Raw genomic sequence first — 27335 nt, forward strand, 5'->3', positions numbered from 1 at the left:
TGGGCTCTGTGCTGACAGTGCAGAGCCTGCTTGGGATTCTCTCTCTCTCGCTCGTTCTTGCTCTCTCTCTCTCAAAATAAATAAACTTTAAACATTTTTTAAAAACTCAGGCACAAATAGCCTCTTGCTTTCTCAGTTGCTCCAAGGCCTATACCATCACTGTCACCATCGGACAGGGATGGTTGGGCTCGCTTACATCTTCTGAGTGGGAAAAACGGAGCGAATTCTGGAAGGTCCAGGGACTCTCGCCATGAATTGGTGTTGAGCAAACTCCCCACTGCCTCCAGGGAGCTGAGGGAGGGACCGGAACTAAGGGCGTCTGCCAGAATGGGAGCTCACATGGGATCTTAGTCTTTTTAAATGTGCGTGCTTTTCCCGGAGAAAGCTGGGGTGTGGTCACCATGCGATTTTTAACAGACGTATCCATGCAGGTACCTCCTTTCCAGCATCGCATGTGCCACAGTAAATATGCGCTCCTTAAGCCTTCGCTCTGCTGTGCGTGATGCTTCTGGCACTTGTCCACGGGCACCGTGAGCCTCTGCACTCAGTCCTCCGTTTAGTTCAGAGTCATGCTGTTTTAAAAACCCTTGAGATAAAAGGAAGTCCAGTAAAAGGTATAGATTTTAAAAGTCAAAACATAATGATCACATGAATGCAAAAGAAGCAGCTGTGTTTGAAATCAGATCTCCATATGTAATGTGTCTGCCCCTCTTTCTTAGACCGAGAGCCTGCTTCAGTTCTGGAGAGGGGGTGGGAGGCAAGCTTCCACTTCAAAGTCTGTTTCCCAGCTTCTCCTGGAACTTTTACAAGTGTCCAAAGTCCAGCCCATGCGACCTACACAGAAGGTTTACTTATAAAGCAGCTGATTTGTTTCATATGTCCCCTTCACTTCCTGGTTGGGAAAGCACGTGTGATGGCTGGAGCTGCAGAAGCCACGTTGCACCACGAAGAAAACTTGAGGACAGAAGATGTGCATAGAGGATGGCAAAGCCTAATGACAGAGCGAGCCTCGGTCCTGAGAAACTTCGTGAAGACACCGTACCGGCCTCGAGGTATCCACATTTGGTCTCATTTTACCTGAGAGAATAAACCCTTCCATATTTGAACCATTGTTGTTTTGGCTTTTCTGTTATAGGGAGCTACATGTACGCTTGGTATTGATGAAGCACTGGGATTGAATGTCAGTCACTTATTATAATTCAGATGTACTTTAATCCCCTCAGTAATGTTATGCATTCATAAAGCCAGTAAACAAGGTAAATATTGAGAGGTATGCAAGTCTATGGTACAATCTTCAAAACAACGAACTCACGTAGACTGGTGGTTAGAGTAATATGCAAGACAAGTGCGTCCATTCAAAACACTCAGCAAACATTTGTTGAGTACCTACTATGTGCCGTGTGTTGTCTTAGCCCTCCCAAAGCACAGGGGGAACGCGCCAACATTTGGAACAAGCGCTCTGAATTCTGACGCTTTGTTTATTAGCCGTGTGACCCCGAGCAAGATGTGTGATCTCTGAGCTTCGGCACTCTGGATAGCACCTAACCCTTGGGGTTTGTGAATGTGACAGGTGAATGTGAAAATGGAGGCAAATGTCCTAGGACAGTGGCTTGGCAGTCACAGAAATGGAGTTTTGACAGCCCCTATGTCCTCAGTGTGGTCCTGTCCTTCGGGGAGCTCCCTCGTGGGAGAAAAATGCACATAAGCAGGTGCCGTGGTGGAGCGTGGAAGGTGGCAGAGTAGAGCGGTGAGCCTTGGAATCCAGAGAAGTGAATGCATGGTGAGGCGAATGGAAAATGGGTCGTGTTGTCCTTAAGACTGCTCACCGCGTGTTTCTGGATTTCCTCCCCCCGCCCTTCCCCCGCTCACACTGGAGATGTTACTGTGAGAAATAGGTCTCTTAGATGTGGGGCTTGCTCATCATGGCAACGTCACCTAACTTATCCTGACTGATCCAGGTGATGCTACCTGTCTTGAAGACCGAGTGCAGGTGTCCAGGTAAAGAAGGAGCCCTCAACGCTCTCGGGCCAAGGGAATTTCTTGCTCAAGGGCCACAGAGGCGTAAAAGGCTTCACGTCGGTAACGAGTTCAGTGTTGACTGTTCCCCGGCACGGGGAGCGTGGACAAAGACGCGTGTGGGGGTGGAGTGTTTAAGCCACCTCGTACAAGGCCAATTCCCCAGAAGTGATTCAAACTCAGAAACATTCTGGATTCAATAAGTTAAGAGCTCAGAAATGATTCTGTAAACAGAAATCAGAATCCGATCAAAAGGGGAATGAAGTCCTAAAGCAGCACTAACACAGCTCGAACGTGTTAGGAACATACACGGCAGGTTGGACGTGGGTGGACTTGGAGTTGCCGACACGGAGGAAAGTCCGACTGACCACAGCGAACACACACAGATAAAAAGGAGAAACGAAGACATGTACAGCGAAGCTAATGATCTGAATACGGACATGTGTCAGAAATAAGGCCCGTCCCATAATCGCTGCCCTTAAAGTAGAACTCAATACGCTCGGAATAAAGAGTCTTCAAAGGCATAATACAAGAATGTTTTCTTGACATAAAGGAAGATCAGTGTCTGGAAATGCAGAGTTCACTGAACTGCCCAGAGCATTTGAAAAACAATGCTCAATACTGGTGAGGCTTCTGAATTTCAAGGATAAAGACAGCTTTTCAGGCATCAAAACAGAAAGAAAAACACTGGAAGAGTAAGAAATTAGGTTAGGCAAGAGTTCTATGCACCAGCATTTAATGCCAGGAGGCAGTGGAGAAATGCATATAAAGTCCTTGAGAAAAGACTTGAAAACATTCTACCTGACCCAATTTGTTGTTCATCTGTAAAGACAAGAGGCAAATATTCTCCTATACGAGAAAACTCAGGTAACATAGCAAATGAAAAGGTTTCTTGAAGAAATTTTTGAGTTTTCTGTTTAAGTCCCAAATCCAGATAATTAACAAATGGATTAAAACATAAGCATGCCCAAAGGTCCAGTGGCAGAAAATTAATCAGTTTAAAGAAAGGTTGAATATTTTAAAAGTCATGTGAATTATATTACGGAGGAAATGTAATCTCTTCATGTTGAGAGTGTAAAACCAATAAAGTATCATAAAAACCAAAAAGACCGGAAGGAAAGGGAAGAGGAGGGGAGGGGGGAGGGGAAGAAGAAGGGGCCAGTGGGAGGAAATGAGGTTCAGAATGGTCTCAGATTTCAAAGGAAGGACTGAAGTGTGATGCCTCATGTATGTATGTCTTTAAAAATTCTTCTGACTTCTAATATTTTAGGAACTAACATCTTTTGGCAACTAAACATTTATTTCCAGCCCAGCAATTCTGATCTTTGGTGTCTTTATGTGTCTGTTTGTGTGTGAGCTGGGTGCAGCTCCCAGACTTTGGCTAAGTCTTGGGCGTGATCCGGGGGCCAAGATGAGCCTCAGGAAGGCCAAAGAAGCCACAGCATGAAGCACATGTGTCCGCCAGGCTGAGGAGGTTTGACTTTTCCTATGAGATAGTGGGATGGGGGAGGGGCCGGGGATTTTTTTTTCCCCCGCCAAGGTGGAGATAAGGTCCCGTGTGGATTTTGTAAGGATCCCTCCGTCACTTTGGCTACACCGAGTTTTATAACCCGTCGACTGGAAGGGCTCCCTCAGCATGGCCTGCCACTCACTGGAGGTGCTCCCTCAGCATGGCCTGACAAAGGTGGGTGATGGTCGGGACCCCCTAAGATCCTGATCCTCCCCTCGGGTCTCTAGATCTTTATGTCAGATCCTTAAATGCCACTTGGCCTCGTACTTTTGCCACAAACTACACTGGGCACAATCGTTCTCTATGTCCTGCTTAAATCCAGTGCTAACTCGTGTCCTAATCTTCAGAGACGCCAGACAAGAAAAGGAAGGAGGCTCCAGGGGCTTGCAAGCTGTGCCCACGGGTCCAGGGCGCTGCTGACGAGGGCGCCGGGGTGGGGGGCGCCCCCGCCCTCCCCGAGCTGAGGACGGCCAGGCCCCGGCAGGAAGGGCCGGTTGAGTTTGTACGGCCCACCTGCCCTTCTCCCCGAAAAGTCTTATTTTTTCAGGCCTCCGTACAGTGTAATCGAAAATTCTTCTGACGTCAATATTGGCATTCAATAATCCTCACCATTATCAAATTATTCCTTGTGGAAAATGAACGTAGTTCTTCCATAGCCTTCCGTCCCTTTTTCTGGTTCTGTCTTCTTTCAGGAAGGTCGGTGACAAATCTCTTTTCTTATCATAGCCTCTAACGTAACCAATGGGGATAAATCACTGCAGCTTTCTCTTTTGCAACCTAAATAGTGTTTGCTTTTAATGCTCCTTCAAAGGTCCAATTTTCCATCCTCTGTATCTTGATCTTGCATGAAATAGCTTCCAGTGTGACAGAAATCAGTACCAAAAAACAAACATACTCAAAGAACATGGTGGTGGAATTATGTCCAGGCTCTTGGCCACAACAATTCTGTAAATATAAGCCGGCTTCGCTGTTATGTTTTTGATCATGCGAAATTTATCACTTTATTCCACTTGTGCTTTATTAGGAACCCCTTTTCGAAGTCCCTGGAGGTGGGGGGGGGGTGTAACGGGAGTGGAGATAGCTCATTTGAAGTACACAGGAAAACCCAGGATCGCGAGTAACTTGTTCTGCGGGTGTTCTGCAAGATGAGCAAACATTTCTTGTAAATTTTAACTTGGAAAAAGAAGGATGTCTTGCAATACGAGTCGTACGTGATGCTGAAAGTCACACGATCACAACTGAGCCAATGGTTCTCCTCTCTCTCTCTCTCTTTCTCTCTCTCTCTCTCTGCAGGATTGTGGGTGACCATCTCCCATGCTCTGATGCTCGGTCTCAGGGCTCAGTGTTTGGCAGAAATCAGTGATTTTTTTCGGACGTTGGAAGGTGCCCCCAACTGGCACTGGTGTATTTTTTGTCACTTCAGAGCACCCAGGGACAGTCCTTTGCTTTTCCAGACAAGAATAAGCTTAGGAATGTTTCCTTCCTTCCAGGGCAGGCTGCCTGTAGATACAGACCCTTTCTTCTGCTGCCTTATTGCCACTTACATTCAATACAGCATATGACAAGCGTTTAATAATACTGTACCGTAGTCAACATCCACTGGTGACAGTGAAAGTCGTCCTACGCAATAACCCTCCTCTCTCTTGTCTCCCTCGCACCAGCCACAAAGGTTTTCAAAGGTAAGTGCGGGTTACTTTATTTTTCTTTATATTTTGTATTCTCTCTTTCATTTTGTATTAGATTACAATTGTAATCATTTTTACATGAATATTTGGGGGTTGTGGAACGAACCATCTGAGTTTCCATGATTTCTCATGGGGAAATTCGCTTTGATATTCAAGTGCTTTGGATTACAAGCGTGTTTCTGGAACGAATTATGCTCGCAAGCCGAGATTTTCCTGTACTTGCGTTTGCAAGGGTTCCAATCACGAGTCCCTTGCCTGCTGCTGGTACAGCCACTGTCGGCCCCTCCCTGCGAGACACGACCCCACCTCAGTGTTTGTCACCAGCACCCGGCTCCGCTCACCATCTTGCAGTTTTACACTTCACAGGATGCTGAGGGCTCCCAGCCCCAGAGGGCGAGCCTCGTTCAGTGCAAACCAACCAGAGACTCTCCAGTGACCAGGATCCCCATGGGCAGGGACCCAGACTCGGTCAGTGGGAGTGAGGCCCAGCTGGCTGGGCGTGGGTGGCTCTGGGACTGTTTGTGTCTCTTCAGAAAGTCCCCAAAGAGGACAGATTGTCTTATGGGATATTATTATGGGATGATATGCCTTTGGGGACCGCGACGGCCATCTTATAAACATGAGGAGACAGGTCTGAGAGAGAAAAGCCAAGCTGCTGAGGGCAGCTGATAGGTGACAAGGTCCTGGGGCCCTGATGATGCCATTTAGCTGCCTACATAACCCCGCCCTGAACTCTTGTTTGTGACGTCATAAATGCCTTTACTGTCCAGAGGCTCTCACAGTTTGGTCCCAGACCTGTAGCCTTAGCATCCCCTGGGACACTGCTAGAAACACAAATTCTTGAGCCCCACCGCAGATCACCGAAAAGAAGTCTGGGGACTGTCCAGCGATCTGGCCTAAGAAGCATTCCAGAAGATTCTGATCAGCCCGCACTCTGGAGGACTGGTTTAAACCACTGAATTGGGCTACTGTCTGCAGCCAACACCATCCTGATGAATACGCGCATTTTCTGGGAAATGCTATCGGTCCATTTGATGTTTTTGTTTTATGTCTCATGTGGGAGTCATCCGGGAACTTGCAGTGTCTCAGAAGGGAGGGCTGAGCTCAGGCAGGCTGCCTGGGTCAAGGTAGGTTCCTTAAGGTGTAAGGAATTTTGTGACAATTTAGAGGTTTTAGAGTTCCTGTCCCGGATGAAAGGAGGGGATTCTGGAAAGGAGAAAAAGAAAACCCAGCAGGTACAGCTCAGGTCAGGGGAGCCAGTGCCCAAAAGAGCCCAGAACTTTCTCTACGTGTAGTGGCCAAGGCCATGGGTCACTTGAGAGTTGAGCTGGACTCAAGGAAATCATTTTAGCCCCAAATCAAGGAGGTACTAACGACAAGCAGGTGCGGAACCACCCAAGAGTTAAACAGCACCCTATGGAGCAGTGCAAGCCAGCCGAGTAGCAGAAGAGACACCGGCCGGAGGAGAGAAAACCCAGCCAGATCCTGGAGGGACGTTTGGCATTGCCCAAGGGCACGAGGCCACACAGGTCTCTGTCAAGGACCATCTCCACCCCGCAGTGGGTCGTAGAAATCAAAGAAATGTGGGAGACCCGCACAGGGAACGTGGTGGAAAAGACACACCGCCCATTGCAAAGGAGCAGTTATGACCCCCTCCGCCCTTCAACGGGGGGCCAAGCGTGGCTATGATAAACACGGCACGCCAGCTCCACTCAAATGCTAGCACGCCCCGTCCAATGTCCACGCATAAGCGAGTGGCCCGTCTGCCGGGGCCCGCTGGGAAACCCGTTCAGGGATGTGGGACCGGGGACCCCAGGTCCTGCGGGACAGCTCACACACTGGGCACGGCAAGAGGCCGGAAGCCAGTCTGCGTCCTCCAAGTTGGCTACTGAGACCCTCCATAGGTGAGAACTGCACTCTTCCAAGATCAACAGAGGGGGATCCCCACCCTCCCCATCGTTGGGTCATATGGGACTCAGCCTTCTCTTCAAAGTTTCCAAATGGTGCTCGGGCGAACATTCGTGGCATTCGTGGACCTTTGCGACAATTCCACGCTTCTTCGTTTCCAACTGGCTTTTGGGTAAAGACATTTGCTGATTTCTGCCTTGTACGACTCCCCTAGAATGGCAGCTTTTAGCTGCCCTTTCATTAAAATAGTTAGATTTCAGGGGTGTCCAGCCTGGAGGCCTTTCTCCTCCTCTGTGTCCAACGGGAGCCCTGAGGGGAATCTGTCCAGGCACGACCAGGCTGCGTGGCCCCCCCGACACCACACAGCTTTTGCCAGTCTCATGCCTTAAAAACTAACACTGAGGGGCACCTGGGTGGCTCAGTCGGTTAAGCGTCCGACTTCAGCTCATGAAGTCATGACCTCACAGTTTGTGGGTTCGAGCCCCACGTCAGGTCTGTGCTGACAGCTTGGAGCCTGGAACCTGCTTTGGATTCTGTCTCCTCTCTGCCCCTCCCCCACTCGCACTCTGTCTCTCTCTCTTTCTCTAAAATAAAAGGTAAAAAAAACAAACAAACAAAAAGCCAACATTGAAAACCATCTTCCAAACTGCTCTGGCTTCATTTGTTCAAAAGAGGGGACACCCATGTTATGGCACTACTTTAATTTTAGGGTAAAGTGCGGGCACAGAGGAATTATCTCTAACAAGGAGGGGAAGCAATCCTTGATGAAAGTCTACAGTCATCATTTCCGTTATCTGCTGCCCCCGGAAGCGCACCCCCCGCCCATGATGACTCTGTGTGGATGGTTCGTGCGCACCCCCGGGGGGGGCTGCGGGTCGGCTTGGACGCTGGCTCCTGCCGCTCAGAGCCATGTGCCCTCTGGCAAAGTCATTTCGTCTCTTGCGCCCCGGCCGCCCCGCCCACCATAAAGGAGCTCGCGTCAGCACAGCGCTGGGGACAGCGCCCAACCAGCAACCGCAAGCATCCTACATCCTGTACAATGTTTCCTTCGTACGCTTACTTTTCATTAATTCTGTGACTTGGGGAATATTCTCGGCTTGCCAGAACAAAAATATTTAAATGAGAGGAGGCGTCCAAGTATCTCAAGAGCTTCAAGTTTTTACTCTGAAACACCAGGAGGAGAGTGGCTTTATGTTGAACTCAGAATCCTCATGCGGGAAAAAAAACCTCCTCAAGGCCTTATCCGTTTCATAAATAACGTATTTTATTTTATTGCATATGGCTGTTAAGGAGAGCATCCATGATCAAGACAGACTAAATACAGTGCACTATTCTAATTCCATTTATTGCTGTCTCCAGCAACGTCACATCGACCCTTATATACAGCGTGTACAATGGAAGACAGACCAAGGTTAAGTCTTTTGTCATATCACAATAGCAAGAAATATATTTAACATCTTGATATCCAGAAACAATACGTACCCAAAAAGAAAACACTGTTTAATAACTGTTAAAGTTTATATAGCAAAAAATATTTTAAATTTAAGGTAAGTCAGGCAAAATGTACAAAGACCCAATATACATTGCGAAGTTTTAGCAAACATAACATTTATACATTTTGGTTCCATTCTGTAAACTAAATTAAAAGTGTAAATATTGCATATGCCTTTTTTTTCTTTTTGAAATGTACAGGATGGAGGAAAATTTAGTATATTATCAACTTTTTATTTTGCTTGTTGTAAGCGGCAGTCTGAACGTGAACCATTTGTATAGAGGCGTGACTACTCTAAGTATAGAGGACTACTTAAATACACATCATACACTGTATCCAGCAGGGTCCAGAGTCAGTCCCACTGTACCCGGGGGAGGGGGTGGGGTGGAGGGGGGCGGGTTACATAGCAAATACCACCCATCGATCCCGAGTCCCAAAACGAAATCCAAACTTTGGGACGTTTTTATACATTTTAATAAAGTATCTGTATTATACACTGAAATCGACCTTCAAACTAACATCGTATGGTCTATACACTGTTGTGATGTGTAATTTTAGAAAAGTAAAACTTTAAAAATGTTCGGGGGGGGTCACTTTACATTCAACTTTGTCTTGCAATACAATCCTCTGTTCTAAAAGTTCAGCACGGAAGCAGGAAGACTTTTGCATTGCCATTAAATATATTTTTAAGACATTGAATTTTTTGGTCTTCCTCTAAAAAAGCCTCATTTTATTAATGCATTATTCTATAGTGATATATATCTATATATTTATATATATTTTTCTCCAAAAAGAAAAAAAAAAAAAAAGCTCACATCTCCAATGAATTAGTGTAGCCTCTCTGGGACCATCCGAGCAGACGGGGACACGGACACAGACGTGCCCGCGGGAGGAAGGTCTATAGCCCTCTGTCACGTGGGGCAGCAAGACGACGGGACATTCTGCCGGTCAAGGTTAGCAGTTTCAGATGACCCCTGCAATGATTACCGCAACACTGATCTTTTCAGAACACTGAAAATATAAAATGAGGGTAGTCTCGTCAGGAAGTTTTCTCGACAGGTCACATGTAACGTGACGTTTTCTGTCGTCTTTTCTTTCTTCTTCCCTTAACGACACAGGGGCCGGAATACCTCTTTTATCAATTTCTTTCCTTCCCTTTCCTTTTTTAATTTTTTTTTCTTTTTTTTTTTTTTTTTGTATTGTTGCTCAGGGCAGCCTCGTTGGCTGACACGGTAGCGTGGAGTAAAGATAACACATTTTTGTAAAATCTGCCAAAGCCGCGACCACCCGTGAATCGCTAGCATGCCTACGTGAATTTTTGGTTAAGGAAACGCAGGCTCGAGAGTCAGGGTAGCAGAGACATTTGAGCTTATAAATAGGATCAAAGGCTTTTGCAATCTGATGTACCTACATAAACGTCTACGCAGAGAAGATTAAACAAGTCTGTTAAAGGTAAAAAGATATATTCACCCCCTCCCCAAACCCCTCCCCACCCCCCCGCTACCCAATACAGTTGATGATTTTCAAAAGTAGGTTGCTTCAGTTACATATAATTATTATTATTATTATTATTTATGAATCCATCTTCAAAGTCCAATCCCAAATTGCATTTCCGTTGAGAAGTGTCAGTCCCACGCTGGGCTCTGGCTGAGTAAACACGCAGGTACCTGGACTGGATCCACAGAGCCGCTGTTTCCTGGGACCAGTTAAATAAGGCTGAAGGCCGCACTCGAGACACTCAGCAGACATCTATGTACAGGAGGTCCTGCCGGCCCCCGGCCACACAAATCCGGCTTCACCTGGAACTGAGGTAGGACTGTGGTAGTTTTGAGTGCATGCCAGTAAATACCAGATTGGCCCACTTCCATGGGTGTTGGTAGCATCTCCCAGCATGCTGAGGGATAAATCTGCTTTGCCAAAACGAAAGTGAGAAGAAATTAAGACACCGGCCACAATTTAAAGGGCCAATGGAAACATCCGATTTTCTTGAGAATACCTTCTTCGGCGAATTTTGTTAAAAAAACAAACGAAACACAGCACGAGCAGCAGAATGACGAATGCCCCCTGTGGGAACCAGGGGGAGAGGCAGGTGTCCTCGCCTGGGGGGTTCAGAGTCTAATACAGTCGTAGATGTTCCAAAATGTAGTCATTGCTCAGATCCAAAAGAAAATCTGTAAGCAGCTTCAGATTTAAAAAAAACAAAAACAAAAACAAAACAGTGAGCATCTTCTTTGAAAGTCATTCTCTGATGCGTGACGTCACGGTGATAAAGCCAGACAGATCCTCACTCTGGAAAAGAAAGGAAAAGAGTCAGCGGTGACTGTCGAGGGCACAGTGCAATCTCCAGTTAGAGGAAAGGTCCCTCTCAAGCCGCCTTCACCGCCCGTGTCTCTGGCAAACACAACTCCGTTTTCCAGAAACAACTTGGAGGGGGAACCCGCCCCCCCCCCACCAAGTGTCCGAGGAAGGGGAACAGCCAGGTTAGGGTGACTGTGAGTGTGCTTTCGTGAGGCCCTGGGCCGAGTGGGAGGCGGAGGCAGAGGGGCCCCCTCGCCCTTGCCCTTGGGGAGACAAAGGGAGCTGAACTCTGCCTCGGGGGACCCTGGCACAGGATCGCCTGTCCCGGAAACGACCACGCCGCACGATCTCCTGCAGAGACAGCCTGACCGCAAACCCTCCTGGCCAGGCGGCCGGGTCCAGGTTACGCCATGTGCTCCCAGGAGCCCCGTAGGCGACACGGTGTTAGGACCCGCCAACAGCTCTAACTGCGCACTCCCTTCCAGGCCCGAGGATTAAGCTTCTGTAACCTGCTCCCCATTTCTATCGTTTCCAGCATATTCTTACTTAACATGTTCCTCTTTAAGGAAATGACCAACTTGGGAGACTTTGACATTTTATAGCAAATTGTCTTTTTAAGCTTCTTAGTTGCTTTTTTTTTTTTAAGATTATTTATTTTGAGAGAGAGGGAGAGAAAGAGAGAGAGAGAGAGAGAGAGAGAGAGAGAGAGAGAATCCCAAGTAGGCTCTAGGCTCTGAGCTGTCAGCACAGAGTCAGACACAGGGCTCAAACCCATGAACCGTGACATCATGACCTAAGCCGAAAGCAGGAGTCAAACACTTAACCCACTGAGTCACCCAGATGCCCCAAGGCTTCTTGGGTTTTTGATTAAAATGCCAAGTGGCCCTGTGCACCACCCCCAGGGTCACCCACGGGCCCTGCTGGCCACACCCTGCCCTGCGGTTGTACTAACCCACTTGCACTTGGCACGCTGCTCTAAAATCATCACAGCCCCTCCCAGACTCTCAGTTTACTTTTGGGGGGCTCTAATTCTTCTCTGTTCACCTTGAGTGCAGAGGGCTGATTCCAGCAAGAGGAAACTCCCAGCGCACCCTGAGGCCAGGAGCGGGCCCTGGAGGCCTGGAACCAGCTCCCAGAGTCATGTCCTGGGTGCAGCCAAAAAACAAAGGCCTGGACACACAGGCCACTGTCAACTGCCAACATTCAACGCCCAACGTCCACGTATCTTTTTCATGACCGTGTTTTTAAACATGCCCCACAACGTGATCTTTTGGGGCAATGCTACCATATTTTACTATTTTCACAAAGCCCTATGGCCTTTAAAAAACAGGTAAACTCTTCCGTAGAGTGGAAACAGGGGCCCAACTCTGTCCTGGGGAAAGATGCGCCCTGTAGCTGGCTATTTCGTCCTTGTCCCCGCGACAGACCGCATGAGAGCCCGCACGCAGCTGCTTGAGTCCCTTAAAGAGCGGCTGTTTGCTACAATCCACCCCGGACTTACGTCTCCCCAAATGAGTATGCGTTTTGTCACCGAGGCCGAGTGCCAGGCGGACCCCCAGCCACCCCAGAGCACGTGGCCAAGATGCAGTCGATCTGCTGACCGAACACGGTTTATTTATTTTTTTACAGGGCTGAATCCCCTCCTGTTAGCCCGACATCCATTATCTTGAAAACAGCTAAGCCAGTAAATTCCTCACTTTCCCAGACTTCAGCGCAGTCCTAGAAACACGGGTGACAGGTACCCCGTGTGGAAGGACGCTTCGCCGTCACACCACGAGATCACTGTGCACCCGAATCGGGGTGAACAGGTAACTGTCTCTTTGTGACGTGCAAGTATCAAAACCTCACTTCTATGCTTGAGCGTCGCGGGCAAGTTTGAATACAGGCAGGGCGATCCTGGCTCGCACATTTGTGCACACGGCGATTTCTCCGGGGCCGGGGCCTCCCTGAGGCCCCCGGGGGGTGCTGAAGGGTGGAGGGGAGCTCCCATGGGCCTCTGACCCCCGGGGCAAGGAGAGGAAGCAGCTTTCGTGCCTGGCGCTGAAGGGTGGCCAGGCCGCGGTCACCGGCAGGGAGAGAGCTGGGGGCATGCCAGGCGGGGTGGGGGTGGCAAGGAACACGATTCCCTCGGACACTGAGGCCCTGGGCTGCCCCCTGTGATCCCACAGGTGGGCTGGGAGAGCCCGTGACGACTGCAGAGGTGACCCCGAGCGCGCACACACACCGTCACAGCGACAGGTACCTGCTGTTGGCCATGGGAAGGATGCAGGAACTGCAGGAAGAGGAGAGACACCAGCCACCAGCACAGAGACCGAGGTTGGCACGAAGTACGCAGGGCTCCGAGCACGTTTACGCACACAGATGTGCATGAGAGCAAACACATGCACACGCACCCCGGTGTGGCAGCGGGAGGGCTGAGAATGAGGGCCCCACGGCCGAGGACCCCGGGTCCACGTGGCCACCCAGCATCATTCCAAACACCCACCCCTCGGTTTACCACCTTCGTGCCTGGGTCCCCCACCACCCACTGCGGTCCCAAGAGCCGGCGGAGGCCTCGCGCCCAACAAAACAGCTTGGTTTCATCTAGCATCCTTGTTCGGATGCAGGAGAAGGAAGGGAAGCGGAGAGCAGGCTGGGGACACCCCCAATCAGGTCACAAAGCCCATGGCTTGCTGAGGAAAAGGATACGGACAAAATGGACCAGAGGCAAGTGCCACCAAGAACACACACAGGAAAAAGGGGATCGGTTTGAGAAATCTAATTGTAAGTTTTAATTTGTTATGGAAAGAAGGCCTGGACAGAAGCCCTCTGCCTCAACTGAGACCCGAGACACCTCCCAACGTGAGGCTGCTGCCCACAGCTAGCGGGGGCCCCGAACCACGGTCTGAGGAGGGAAGCGGTCAAAGGAACAGGTGGCCACCTGAAGGTCGCCTTGGAAGGAGGCCAGGGCTTGCAGGGTCCAGAGGCAGCAAGCTCCGCACATGGAGCCCAGGCCAGCAGGCCACCTGGAAACCCCCCCCCCCCCCCCTGCTCTCCCAGCCCCAGAAGAAGGGCTGGAACCCCCTCTTTCTCCACCCTGCTCCCCCAGGCCCAGAGGAAGGGCTGGAACCCCCTCTCTCCGCCCTGCTCCTCTAGCCCCAGAGAAAGGACTGGAACCCGCCCCCCCCACCCTGCTCCCCCAGCCCCAGCCGGAACCCACCCACCCCCTCCACCTGCTCCCCCAGCCCCAGCCCTGGAGGAAGGGGAAGCAGGAGCTAGAGCCCGAGAGCCGAGCACACTTGCCTTTCCATTTGTTTACTGACTTTTACTCTATGTTAAATGTTTGTTTATTTTGAGAGAGAGTTCAAATGGGAGAAGGGCAGAGAGAGAGAATTCCAAGCAGGCTCCGTGCTGTCAGCGCAGAGCCGGAAATGGGACTCGATCCCAGGAACTGTGAGATCACAACCTGAGCAGAAATCAAAGAGTCAGATGCTTAACCGACTGAGCCCCGCAGGTGCCCCCTGACATCCTCGCTTTTAAATATTTATGCTTCCTAATGGTGATTCCAGCAAAATTTCACATACCATATGATCTGCGTTAATTCCAGTAGAAGCAAAGTATAAATTATTAATTGTACAATCAATCCACCCTGAACATTTGTGAAAATGGGAGATATTCCTTGAACGCGTCAAGTGTAGTGGCAAAACAAAACAAAACACATGAGGACTCACGTGTTGCTTGTGCAGGCGTTACCAACATACCCGGATGCTGGATTCCGGAGGTAACGCATCTAAAGAGAACCTAAACTTATCGGCCTTCGCTGAATTTGTCATAGGATCACACACTGTGCTATTCTGTAGCTTAGACACTACTTTGTAAAGAAACCCACTCACAGCAGCATTGATCTAAAGTAGTTGATTTAGGGGCACCTGGGTGGCTCGGTCGGTTAAGTGTCCGACTTCGGCTCAGGTCATGATCTCATGGTTCGTGAGTTCAAGCCCCGCGTCGGGCTTGGTGCTGACAGCTCAGAGCCTGGAGCCTGCTTCGGATTCTGTGTCTCCCTCTCTCCCTGCCCTTCCCCCACTCGTGCTCGCTCTCTCTCTCTCTCTCTCAAAAATAACTAAACATTAAAGAAATACTAGTGAGGGATGTTTGGGTGAATCGGTCGGTTAAGTGTCCGACTCTGGCTCAGGTCACGATCTCACAGTTTGTGAGTTTGAGCCCCATGTCAGGCTCTGTGCTGACAGCTCGGAGCCTGGAGCCTGCTGGGGATTCTGTGTCTCCCTCTCTCTGCCCCTCCCCCGCCTAAAAAAATAAATAAACATTAAAAAAATTTTTTTTAAGTCGTTGATTTAAGGGAAAAATACTCTCACACTCGTTCCACATGACATGCCACACTGGCCACGTCTTCTCCATCTTGTTTTTGCTCTATCACACATGACAAATGATGTTCACAGGAAGGACAGAGTTCCATGTACTGGTTACCACCACTCCTGAGGATGGCGGGGGGGGGGGGGGGGGGGCGGCGCCTCCCTGCCTGTTCTCTTCCATTTAAAAGAGCATCGGAATGCAAATGAGCAAAGCACCCTCATTAAAGGCCCCACCTTCAATTCAATCTGGGCTACTTTATGAAAGAAAAAAAAAAAGGGAAAGACATAGAAAACAAATCACTAAATAGTACATCACTAAACAAGTCGCAGAGCATCTTTGCCATGGACAGCACAGATGTTGGAACACGGACCCCGTCATGCCACTGGTGAGCTGGGTTCCGTGATTACAAACACATTCGTGGAAAGGACAGTGAGCATCAGGTCTAGAATGTTTTAGAGACAAATCGGGGAAATCGGCAGCAGGGCAAATAAATTCAAGCAACGTTTTAGATACACGTTCTGACCCATTGCTTCCTCGTTCTGATTTCTCATGAATATGTGGGTTTGGATGTGCTTGGCTTCACGGTCAATATTTGAGTGGCCAGAATTCAGGGCACAACGCTGTCCACAGAGACCCCTGGTTCTCTCTCTGCAGAGAGCCTCGTGGGGTGCCCCCCAGATTCCATGTGGAGCCCCAGGGAGGGCCGTATGTGGAGATCTGCGTAAGGCCTCACAAGGCCTCACTCAGGGCTCCATGCAAGCCCCGGGACTTTGCAGACTCTGCGGTGGGTGGAGGGGGGGGGGAAGGGTGCTCCCAGCACAGCTGCACAGAACAGCCTCCTCCCTCCACTGGTGACCAGTCCCCCGACCGAAGAAAGCACATCTGTACTTAGCAGGTAAAAACGACGTAACATTTTCAGGCACATGGGAGTTAGGGGTGCTGGGGGTACTGAGCCGCATGACAAATAAAACAACATACTTCTCAAATTGAAATTTCTATTTCTAGTGGAAACTACGCTTAGGAAGAAAGAGACCCGCGGCGAGCCCAGACACGTCACCCTGTGGCCCACTTAAACCTTTGATGTTAAACATAGGATTACTAGAGAAAATAAACTTTTCAGTTGCGTGAGAAATTCCTAGAAAAATAAACCTGATAATTCAGTATCTCCTTACTTGACTAAAAGCAAAACACTCGTGAATACACCCAAAAAAAAAAAAAAGTAATAAAGTAAGGTTAAGTGTGATAACCAACAAGCCAGAGATTCTAAGAAAAACGGTTACTCGAACTTTTCATTTAAATAGGAAAAAAATAAGTAAATAACTTAAGAGACAGGGAAGAAGTTCCCAGCAGTAAATTACTTTACCGACTCTCCTTGTGAAAGACGTGAAAATGTCTTTTATAGGAGATCCCACTTTCTAATTTTTTTTTTTTTGAGAGAGTGAGCGAGTGGGGAAGGGGTTGAGAGAGACAGAGGAGAGAGAGGGAAAGGGAGAGAGAGAGAGAATCCCATGCAGGCTCCACACTCAGTGCAGGGCCTGACTCAGAGCCCGATCCCACGACCCTGGGATCACGACCTGAGCCAAAATCAAGTCGGACACTCAACTGACTGAGTCACCCAGGCGCCCTGACAAGGCCTTTCCTCTGACAAGTGAAGTCATTTAATCCTGAGTGCTCGCTGTTGAAGAAATTTCCCAGCACCAAGCTGCAATTTGATGGCAATGACACAGCAGGAGACGGGAGGGGGTGGGGGAAGGGGCAGGGGGTCAGAGGGAAAAGGTTGAGTCCTGGTATGGGGCTGGGGTTCATAATAGGTAGCTCTCCTCCTTCAGCTCCTGTTTAATCCTTCACAAAGGACCTTGTCTTAATCACCGAACATCAGAGCTGTCGGGTGTCCTGGCCTGTGAGCTACTGCACTGAACCTTCCCTCCACTGAGCCAAGCCTCCCACGGGGGCCTGCGTGAATTCTCCGATGCCTGGCCTCAGCAGACCTCCACCCGACCCTCCAGCCTTCCTTTCTTTTCTGTGCTTGTTATTAAAAAGCCGGACATGCCCATCCCACAGGCTATGCTTCTATGGTGAGAGTTTTCCATCATCCCTGTAGCAGCAACGTCCAACAGCATAGGAGAAATATTACTGATTATTCTTCAGCCCAGACCCCCGAAGGACAAAAGCGCCCCCTGCATTGCTGGGGGACCCTGCTCTTAAGTTATGAAATGTCGGACCCTCCCAGGTAGAAACCAGGTGAGGGAGCATCAGTGACAGGTCAGCAGCAAAGGACAGCCCGCCCCAGGGCTCTGCACGCACGCCTCCACTGAGGCCATCGCTGTCCATTTCTACAAGTAACGAGAGAGGGGTGGGGCTGGGAAGGGGGACAGGAGGTCTCTGACTTTCACTTGGGCCCTGGGAGTTTACACTTTACCGCCATTAACTCGTTACAAAACTCCCCAGTGACACAAAATACCACACAGGCAATGGCTCACTGCCACATGCACCTGTCTCCCCAGTGAGCTGAGGACTCAAACCCTGCCCGTCCCCATCATCTGGCACGATGCTTGTTAGAGCCTTTCTAAAGCTTTGATGAATTAAGTTGAAATAAAAACCCATGTGGTTTATGCCATGTCTCAAAGGCAGAAACGCTTAAAAAAAAAATCTTCTAAAGGAGGAGGCAACTTTAGAACTGTCTGAGGCCCAAGTGAAAAGAAAACCCTTCTCACCTCACAACAGAGTGGGTTCTAAGCCAGAGGTCAACAAGGTAGGGCCAAATCCGACCTGTTGCCTGTTTCTGTAAATAAAGTTTTATTGGCACCCAGGCTCATTCACTCGCATATGACGCTTCTGCATTTCAATAGCAGAGGCCTGTGGTTGGGCAGGCACTGTAGCAGCAACCTTCCCCCCCACCCCCCCCCAGCATGGGAAGGCACCCAGGAGAAGGAAGAAGGTTGAAGTGGTCAAGACAGGCCCACATATCAATATCTGTGTGTTACACCCGGAGACTCATCGAGTCCCCGGGAAGATTATCTGTGAACTTGCATCCTTTAGAAATGCAACGCTGTCTGCTGAAAACCATGCTCTCCTGTTACAGGCCCTACTGAAAACGAGGAAGGAAGCCATCAAATCATTTAGGAAGCCAGCACCCTTTGGGGAGTAATTTCCCTCACCTACAGCTCTTTTACTTGGTGTTTCATACGGAACACAAAAGTACTAAGCACGTGTGATTATTACTACCTCCTGTGGCACGACTCTTTCAACATTAACAGAGGTGAAGTTATAATACACTGGACCTGAAATTCAAGAGGGGTCCAAATAACCCTTTTCTCTTTCTCGAGTCGCTTACGAACGTGAATGTAAGTGTTATGTTTCTGCACCGAGAAACAGTACAGATACTTGAGCCAGGCGATAGGACGTGCAGTAAAATTGCAAATATCCTACAAGCAGTGCGATTCGTTCCTCAGATTTCATGCATTATTACGCTTAGGAGTTTACACTGATGTAAAAAATACGTATTTTACGTATCCTATAACAATGTCATATTGTTTATATCTGATGTTCTCAAACCTAAATATTGTGTTTTTCCTGCAGAATTAAGGAATGTATAAGAATTTATTCAAAATATATCCAACCCCCAAAACCCTATTGTTACAGACCACTTCGAATGCACCTTTCTTTCTTTTAAATATCTAACTATTTAAGACTTGCTACTGGGGTTATTTTAGTTTTAGGACTTTGTTTCTTTGTTTTTATTATTGAAATCGAAATAGGCATTTTCTGGAAGTCTGAAATTAAGCCAAATACAGCTCAAATCCCACTATGATATCACTGAATAAGAAACAGACCTGTGAGTATAGTTAAAACGGTATGCCTTCAGGATTCTAAAATATACTCTGTTTTTCACATTTAACATACAATAATTTGGGAATGTGTTAAAAATAGAGCGTAGTAATCAATAAAGTGCTTGTCTTTCATCACAAGAAAAAAATGTTTAAAGAGAACGGGGGAAATTCTGGAACCCACCATGTCCCCCCCTCCCCCGCCCCACCCCTGCCCAGCCACCTCCTTTTCAGGTAGAGTGTCCACTGTGCATAAGCGCTTGGTGGCCTGACCGGTCCCTGCTCCTGAACTACAGGCCACCCCCTCCCTGTCTAGAACGTCCACATCGCACAGGATGTCCACGTTGTCCACTGGGGGGGGGGGGGTCAGAATCGATCTCACTGAACAGCCCTTGTGAGAAGGGGCAGCCAGCAAAGCCAAGGCTGGGGGTCGCACCCTGCCCACCCCCAGCAACTTCCCGCCACGGTCACTCATCTCGAAGGCATCCCAGGAGCTCAGGAATGACTCAGGTAAAGCCGTCCCTGTGCCTTAAGCCAAACGCCATTCCAAGGGCTCACTGCGATGTGGGTGCGGACAGTCACTGGCCCGCCCCGCAGGAGTAGGGGTCCTGAGGCCCAGGAGCCAGCATTTACCTATCTGTTTCTTCCAGAAATGGGCACGTCATTCTCCTCGCCTGGCGTTGCTCCCTGGGCCACCGTGAAACCACCCAAGGAGGCTCTATGTACCGGAGTTATAAACCAGGAAGTGGAACACCTTCTAGAGACACACGGAACTTTTCTCATGCACAGGGACACCTGCTTCCTGCACCGCTCGCCCCCAGGCAGCTGGGTCCCCCCCCCCCCACTTTCTTCCAGCTCCTTTAAATGATGTATACACGTAGCCACATGTTTCGTTGTGAACTACAAAGACTTCGTTTTAATGAGCCCGGGCGGCCCTTCGCTGCCAGAGGAAGCCTGACTCCTCCCGCCCCCTCCCCGGGCTAACGTGCGTGGCCATGGCTGTGGCATCGCCCAGCGCGCCTGCCATCGCGGCCCTTTCTTCATCCAAAACTATACCCGTGAATGACGTCACGAGCAAGTGCGACTTGAAGCAGCAAATAAACAACCGATGAAGGCACAAACACAACGGCAAACAGCTCCCGGAATGAAATGAATCAGCTCGTTTTAATTGGACAGAAGCGGAACAGAAGCAGAATTGTTTTTCCGGGGGTAACTCCGGGCCATTTAAAGCTAATAGCTCCCAAACGCAGCACAGCACGCCTGGCCTGGCTGCTTTCTTCACGTCCTGCCGGCAGGACGGGACACCCGGGCAGGGGCCGCGTGCGCCCGGTGCAGACAGCTGCCCCGTCACGAGGGCACAAATGCCCCTCCGCACCGAATGTGCCCGCAAGCACGACGCCACCAGCCAGCTGGGCTGGGTTCCCCTCTCGAGGCCTCACGCACGCCAAGTGCACCTGCCTACGGAGCAACGTGCAAACTCCCTTGCCCCCGAGTTAAGACCCACATCCAAGTGAAACACTACTGGTTAACCTTCCAGTAATGACAAACGCAAAGTGCTGAGCTACAAACCGTCTTTATAAATTTCAGCTGCTGGAAAAGAAAACCGAGTAAGACAGCAGGGCACTGCTCCCGCCTCAACCGCCCCCCCCCCAGCCCCCACTTCACAACCAGACAGCACCAGGGGCAGGACAAACACCTACAGGCGTTTTTCCAGCCAGAACGACAAGGGGCCTCCCTGTCACTCACGACTGGAGTCTCAACAGAGTAAGGCTGCCGACTCCCCTCTGCGGCCTTGGCAGAACTTAGCGGCAGCACCTGGCAGACATTTCAAAGGCTCAAGTGCTGGGGGGGACCTCACGCACCAGCGGCTCGGGACCCCAGGTTGCCTGAGTCAGGCTCCCAGCCTGGGATTTCCCAAGGCCTCCTGGGAGATTGGACAGAGCAGGCGGGTTGGACACCTTGGCCCCCCCACCCCTCCTGGAGGCCCAGGGAGACACTGCTGAGACACACGTGATCACACACGTGCGTCACCCTTCCCTCTTCTCCCGAGAGAAGAAAGCACGAAGGGGCAAAATATCCAACCACAGAAAGACAAGCTTCCCCAGCTGCTGACGCCTGGCAGGGGGAAACAGTCAAATCGGTATGAAGACATCACTCGTGGCACTCAAAGAAGGCTGTACTGTCAGCCTGACCGGCCTGTCACATTTCCCGGGCAGAATCTTCTAGGGCTTTTAAGAATGGCTTTAAAAGAGGGGCGCCCGGGGGGCTCAGTCTGTGAAGCGTCCGGCTTCAGCTCAGGTCACGATCTTACAGGTTTGTGGGTTCGAGCCCTGTGTCAGGCTCTGTGCTGACAGCTCGGAGCCTGGAGCCTGCTTCCGACTCTGTGTGTGTCTCTCTCTGCCCCTCCCCTGCTCATGCTCTGTCTCTCAAAAATAAATAGACTTTAAAAACAAACTTTTAAAAAAGAATGGATTTAGAAGTGACGGGCCTCCCTGACCACCTCTCTGAGAACCACCGGGACAGAAGGCGACAGCAGACGTAAGCTGCACACACAGCATCACCCGCTCCCCCCACCCCTGCACAGCACAGGCTCCATGCTCTTCCTTCCAGAGTGCGGCCGCCAGCAGGGTGTCCCATCCAGGGAATCCTTTCCACCAGGTAACAGCTACCGGTTGTGTGACTTTGTGACACTCAGCACATAGGAATTCATAGAGAATAATTCTTAGTTTCTCCATTTTCCTCAAACAACAACAGGCCGTTTTGTAATTTCTACTTGATGTACTGGGGCGAACACGAGGGGGGCTTCCAAGCGACCTACGCAAAGGGGAACAGGAAGAAGGTGAGTCCATTCGCTCTGCTGTGCACGGGGAGCGCAGGACCGCTGGTGAGTCGGGGTGTGGGACCCTTCGGGGCCGCACGGACAAGGGCGGACCCCACGAAGGCCCAGATGCGAGCCTGGACCCTCCCCACCCCAGACCCGCTGCCCCCACTCCTGCTGGCTGCCACCAGGCCTCACCCATCAAGCTTCTAGAGTTACCTTAGGAAACAGAGACATCAAGGAGGCCAACGGGCACACGCGTATTTTCTAGAACACGCACTTGGAGAATCTAAATGTTCCATCTCTGGTCTGGAAGAGGCAGGAGGGACCCCTGAGCAGCAGGAGCGACGACGGCCAGGACAGGTAAGCAGGTAGTTAGGTGAGGTCACTGGTCCTGGTAAAATGGACCAGTTTATGTATGCTGACTTTTTTTTCCCCCATTATTTCGGAAAAAAGTAAAACTAACCCTGAATCCTGAGGACAGACCCAAACACCATGCCAAGTTCTTAAGACCACATCAGCTACAAAGAACTGCCCGCAAGGCCATCTGCCAGACGGCCATGCTTCTCACACACACAGTGAAGGAGGCAGGGTCCCTGGACGCGGGCGGCACGCCAGCTTTTCTCATGTTCTGGAAGCCTTGGCTGCTGGCTCACTCCATTAGCGCCTTCCTGTCAAGGGACCGGGACTCGGGGGTAAGTGGCCGCGTGCACACTGACCCAGGTCCAGACGCACCCACGGCTCATCCAGGCTGAGGGCCTTTATCCCCCCAAAGAAGGTGCGGCCTCACCAGGAAGACACAGAACCAGGCAGGAGCAAACCTACCAGGCCAACAGCTCCCTCCAGGTTTGCTTCTTAAGTTTGTTTATTTATTTTTGAGAGAAAGAGGGAGAGGGGGAGAGAGAGAGAGGCAGCATGAGCAGGAGAGGGGCAGACAGAGAGAGAGAGGGCGAGGGGGGGGGCAGCACGAGCAGGAGAGGGGCAGACAGAGAGAGAGAGAGAGAGAGAGAGAGAGAATCCCGAGCAGTCTCCATGCCGTCAGCGGGGCTCAAATCCAAGAAACCGTGAGAGTGTGACCTGAGACAAAACCAAGACTTGGACGCTTAGGGGTGCCTGGGTGGCTCAGTCGGTTGAGCGTCTGACTTCGGCTCAGGTCATGATCTCACGGTTCATGAGTTCGAGCCTCGCGTCGGCCTCTGCGCTGACAGCTCAGAGCCTACAGCCTGCTTCGGATTCTGTGTCTCCCTCTCTCTGCCCCTCCCCCCGCTCATGTTCTGTCTCTCAAAAATGAATAAACATTAAAAAAAATTAAAAAAAAAAAAAAGACTTGGACGCTTAACCGACTGAGCCACCCGGGAGCCCCCTCAGGTGTTTTTTTCCTTTAAAACATAAGGGGTTTCCTTTAACCCCCCCACCCCCAAAAGGAGATTCTGAGGACTCGATAACATTTAGAAACATTTTAGAGAGTACAAAGTGCCTTACAAATGTCTGTGTAATCAAGTATGCAATTCCGCCAATAGGCAGGTGCTTTTATCTTGTTCATCATCTGCCGGTGCCCCTCCCCCATCACATCTCAGTGCCTCAACCCACCTGCACGGCTGCTCAGTCTACATGCTACTTTTGAGAAGGAAACTCAGGAGTGGCAGGCAGAAAAAGACACAATGGCAGAATTAGATGACTCCAGTCGAAAAGCTTTTAAATGCTCTATATATCGTTTCAAAGACTGTTCCCCTTCATGCCTGTTAAATATGACATGAAGTCTTTATAATGGCTGACTGGACTCTACAGGTCACTGTCCCTGGTCATGTCCCCCTCTTCACCTACGACTCTCCCTATGTCCCCTGTAATCAGTCACACTGATCCACTTCTTATTCTGGACCATACTAGCAAATCTTCTGCCCCAGGGCCTTTGCACGACTATTCATTCCCTTTGCCAAATGGATTCTCCCCCTAAATATCTACAAGACCTGCTTCCTCATCACCTTCAAGTCAGCACCTTTTCCCTCTCTCCCTTCCCAGCTATATTTTCTGGAGCATTTATCACCACCTACAACACCTGCTGATCTGAACACATTTAAAAATTAAATGTATTTCCTAGGTTTCAAATATAAATCTGAAGTTACATTTGTATTTGAACTGAGTACCTTTTGTGTTTCTTTTTAGCTTGGAAATCAAACCTCTCTCTTTCTGGCCTACACTCTAATATTTTTCAAAGGAGCAAAACATTTGATAAGTATTTAACAACTGACAACTGGCATCTTTGTGATGAAAACATATTTAACAGTCTGATTAAATCTGAAAGTTGAAGGGAGACCTAACCTTTCTGCCTCGGTCTCTCCTGCCCACAGCCCATCTTTGCACTCTCCCAAGCAGCCATTAAGCGAAGTTCCTATTGGTGTGTGTTTGTTTTTTCCGGAAAGAACAGTTAAAAGGCGGGAAGATGTAAGAAGGACAGAAAACTTCCCAGGAAGCCGCTGGTAACCAGGGGAGGGGGCATCCCTGGCTAGGTCATGGGTATTTATAAAAGGACGGGATCTATGCTTTCAAAAGGGCTTCAGATCCTCCTGCACACCATTAAAGGTGTGTCGTAAGAAAATACAGCCCTAGGGGCGCCTGGGTGGCGCAGTCGGTTGAGCGTCCGACTTCAGCCAGGTCACGATCTCGCGGTCCGTGAGTTCGAGCCCCGCGTCAGGCTCTGGGCTGATGGCTCGGAGCCTGGAGCCTGTTTCCGATTCTGTGTCTCCCTCTCTCTGCCCCTCCCCCATTCATGCTCTGTCTCTCTCTGTCCCAAAAATAAATAAAAAACGTTGAAAAAATAAATAAATAAATAAATAAAAAAGAAAATACAGCCCTAGTTGGAAATTGTTAGGACAGGGACTAAAATCTACATGTTCACTTTTTACGGAGGGGCCCGCTGGCAGACAAGCAGCAGCAGTCAACATCTCAAATGTGACTTTCCTACAGGCAGCTAAGAAAGCTCTGGGGTTGTTGAAGAAAGAATGATTCATGGCAAGAACTCGCTTCAGACAATTAAAGAGAGAGCATCTTGGGGCACCTGGGAGGCTCAGTCGCTTAAGTGTCCAACTTGATTTCAGCTCAGGGCATGATCTCACGGTTCAGGAGTTCGAGCCCCGAATCGGGCTCTGCGCTGGCAGCATGGAGCCTGCTTGGGATTCTCACTCTCCCTCTCTCTCTCTGCCCCTCCCCCACTCTCACTCTCTCCTTCTCAAAATAAATAAATAAAGATTTTTAAAATAAGAGACAACATCTTTGTTAAGCAGGAGTGGATGGTGAGCCAAGAAGAATCAGATGGCACAGGAAAGGGAGGTCATAACCTCGTGTTGGGAAGTTTCTGGAAGACTACCCCAGAACGCAAAGACTGGGCACAAAGAGAAATCCCAGGACAGTTACAGGGCAGGCTAGAGAGCCGCATCCAGGAGCTGGGTGGGTTTTGCATCCAGCAAAACCAAACCTATAGTTTCTGAGAAGTAAACTGATCCAGAAATGGTGCCTGATGGGACGTACCCCAAGAGTGTGGGGGGGGAGGGACTCAACGCTGGAGCGGCTCCTTCAGAATCTTCGAGCAAGGCCACCCCACTGTGAAGGGTGGGCACAACACCCCCCCGCCCTCGCCCAGAGACAGCCTTTGTGAGGGGTTCAGATGGCCCCTGTGGCTGCTGGGGGGTTGGTACACACTGAACCTCTATCAGACTGGCCGAACCGTCTTCAACTTTAGGAAATGGCTTAAGACCCGAAAAATTCTGAACATTCCAGCAACACAAGACAGACTCCAGAGTCGTGGAGATTGGGTGCGTATCACCCAGAGTTATTCTAGGAACTTAATTAAATCCTTCAAGCTGGAGAAGCTCGGGTATTTTACTGCTGTGGTTATTTCATTTGGAACAAAGACTGCTAATAAACCGGCCGTACTGATAAGCGAAGCTACAAATAATGATAAGAAGTAAAATGGAATTAAGGTGAGTCAGTTCTACTGTATCTTTAAAATTCTGATACGACCCTCCATACCAAAACGTCATTACATTTGGAACCTGCATAAACTTTCAATGACAATGCTCATTTGGAAAAAAAATGTCAAAGTAGGTAAAACTCTGAAGAATGTTTTCAGATTCATTAATGTTTATAACGTTGTCAGGCTTTCATATCTAGTATTTCCACAACACGCGTTATTCAAGTTTTAACTTTTTTACTGACCCAGCTGAAGTTAGTTTTCTGATGCTGAGTGTAAATTAATACTCCCCTATAATCCTATAGGGGGAAGAAATATTGAATTCTCACTTTTGCAAGTAATAGCAAAATCATACCTAAAGGTTTGCAACTGAACTGTATGTGCATTAGAAGTTGACTTAGCAAACTAATCAAACGGGCTTCGGAAAAGAGTTGATCAAACTTACTTCATAAATCTAACTGGAAGAGAATATGAGCAGCTAACGGATTTGTTTTCTGTTTCATTTGCATCGCAAACTGCTATTTTAGGTCACTTTTATTCCAGAAAACAACTTATGAAAGCCTTACTGTCGTATAAAAACAAAACAGAAGCATGCATTGCCACAAATCACCTGAGTAATTTATCTTTTAAAAAATGCATCCACGGGCGCCTGGGAGGCTCTGTTGGTTAAGCGTCCAACTTTGGCTCAGGTCATGATCTCAGGGTTCATGAGTTCGAGCCCCGCGTTGGCCTCTGTGCTGACAGCTCAGAGCCTGGAGCCTGCTTCAGATTCTGTGTCTCCTTTTCTCTCTGCCCTTCCCCCACTCGTGCTCGCGCACTCTCTATCTCTCTCTGTCTCTCTCTCAAAAATAATTAAACATTAAAAAAATACTAGTGAGAGGTGTCTGGGAGGCTCAGTCGGTTGAGCGTCTGACTTCGGCTCAGGTCATGATCTCATGGTTCGTGAGTTCGAGCCCCGCATCGGGCTCTGTGCTGGCAGCTCAGAGCCGGGAGCCTGTGTCTCCCTCTCTCTCTTTCTCTCTGCCGCTCCCCTGCTCACACTCTGTCTCTCTCTCTCTCTCTCCCCCTCTCTCCCTCTCAAGTATAAATAAACATTTAAAAAAAATTTTTTATTAAAAAAAAAAAGCATCCAGGCTGTAGTGTAAGAAACTGACCACCGGAATCTCCCTTTCTAGCAATTTCTGTCCTCTCAGGAGCACAGGAGCTCCAGAACGCTGTCGGTTTCCCCAAGCCCCGGTTCCTCCACGCATTTTCTTCGCACAAAATCAAAGTGCCGTGCGCCCGCTAATCCCTGCCTTGTTTAATCCCGTTTATTGCTCAGAGTTTCTAAAGCATGATTTGCAGAGTTTTCAGACTAAGAACATCCTGGCCTATTTCCAAAACCTCTCCCCCACGTCACAATCTCCCCCACTCGTGCGCCTACCCTTCACCCTTCACCCGGGGCGCGTGGGCGTGGCCTCCACG

The 27335-nt window shown here is 49.5% G+C and overlaps 1 protein-coding gene across 1 annotated transcript in view; it reads right to left on the bottom strand.

The window, feature by feature from the left end:
- Positions 1–8364: 8364 nt before the first annotated feature.
- Positions 8365–27335, bottom strand: part of IRS2 (insulin receptor substrate 2) — a 31878-nt gene continuing 12907 nt past the window's right edge. The window contains exon 2 of the mRNA XM_049647212.1: positions 8365–10900. Within this exon, the coding sequence (XP_049503169.1) occupies positions 10896–10900 (5 nt within the window). The 3' untranslated portion in view covers positions 8365–10895. The remainder of the gene's footprint in view (positions 10901–27335) is intronic.

The sequence above is a fragment of the Panthera uncia genome (genome assembly GCF_023721935.1).
Source record: "Panthera uncia isolate 11264 chromosome A1 unlocalized genomic scaffold, Puncia_PCG_1.0 HiC_scaffold_16, whole genome shotgun sequence".
In the NCBI taxonomy this organism is placed as follows: Eukaryota; Metazoa; Chordata; class Mammalia; order Carnivora; family Felidae; genus Panthera; species Panthera uncia.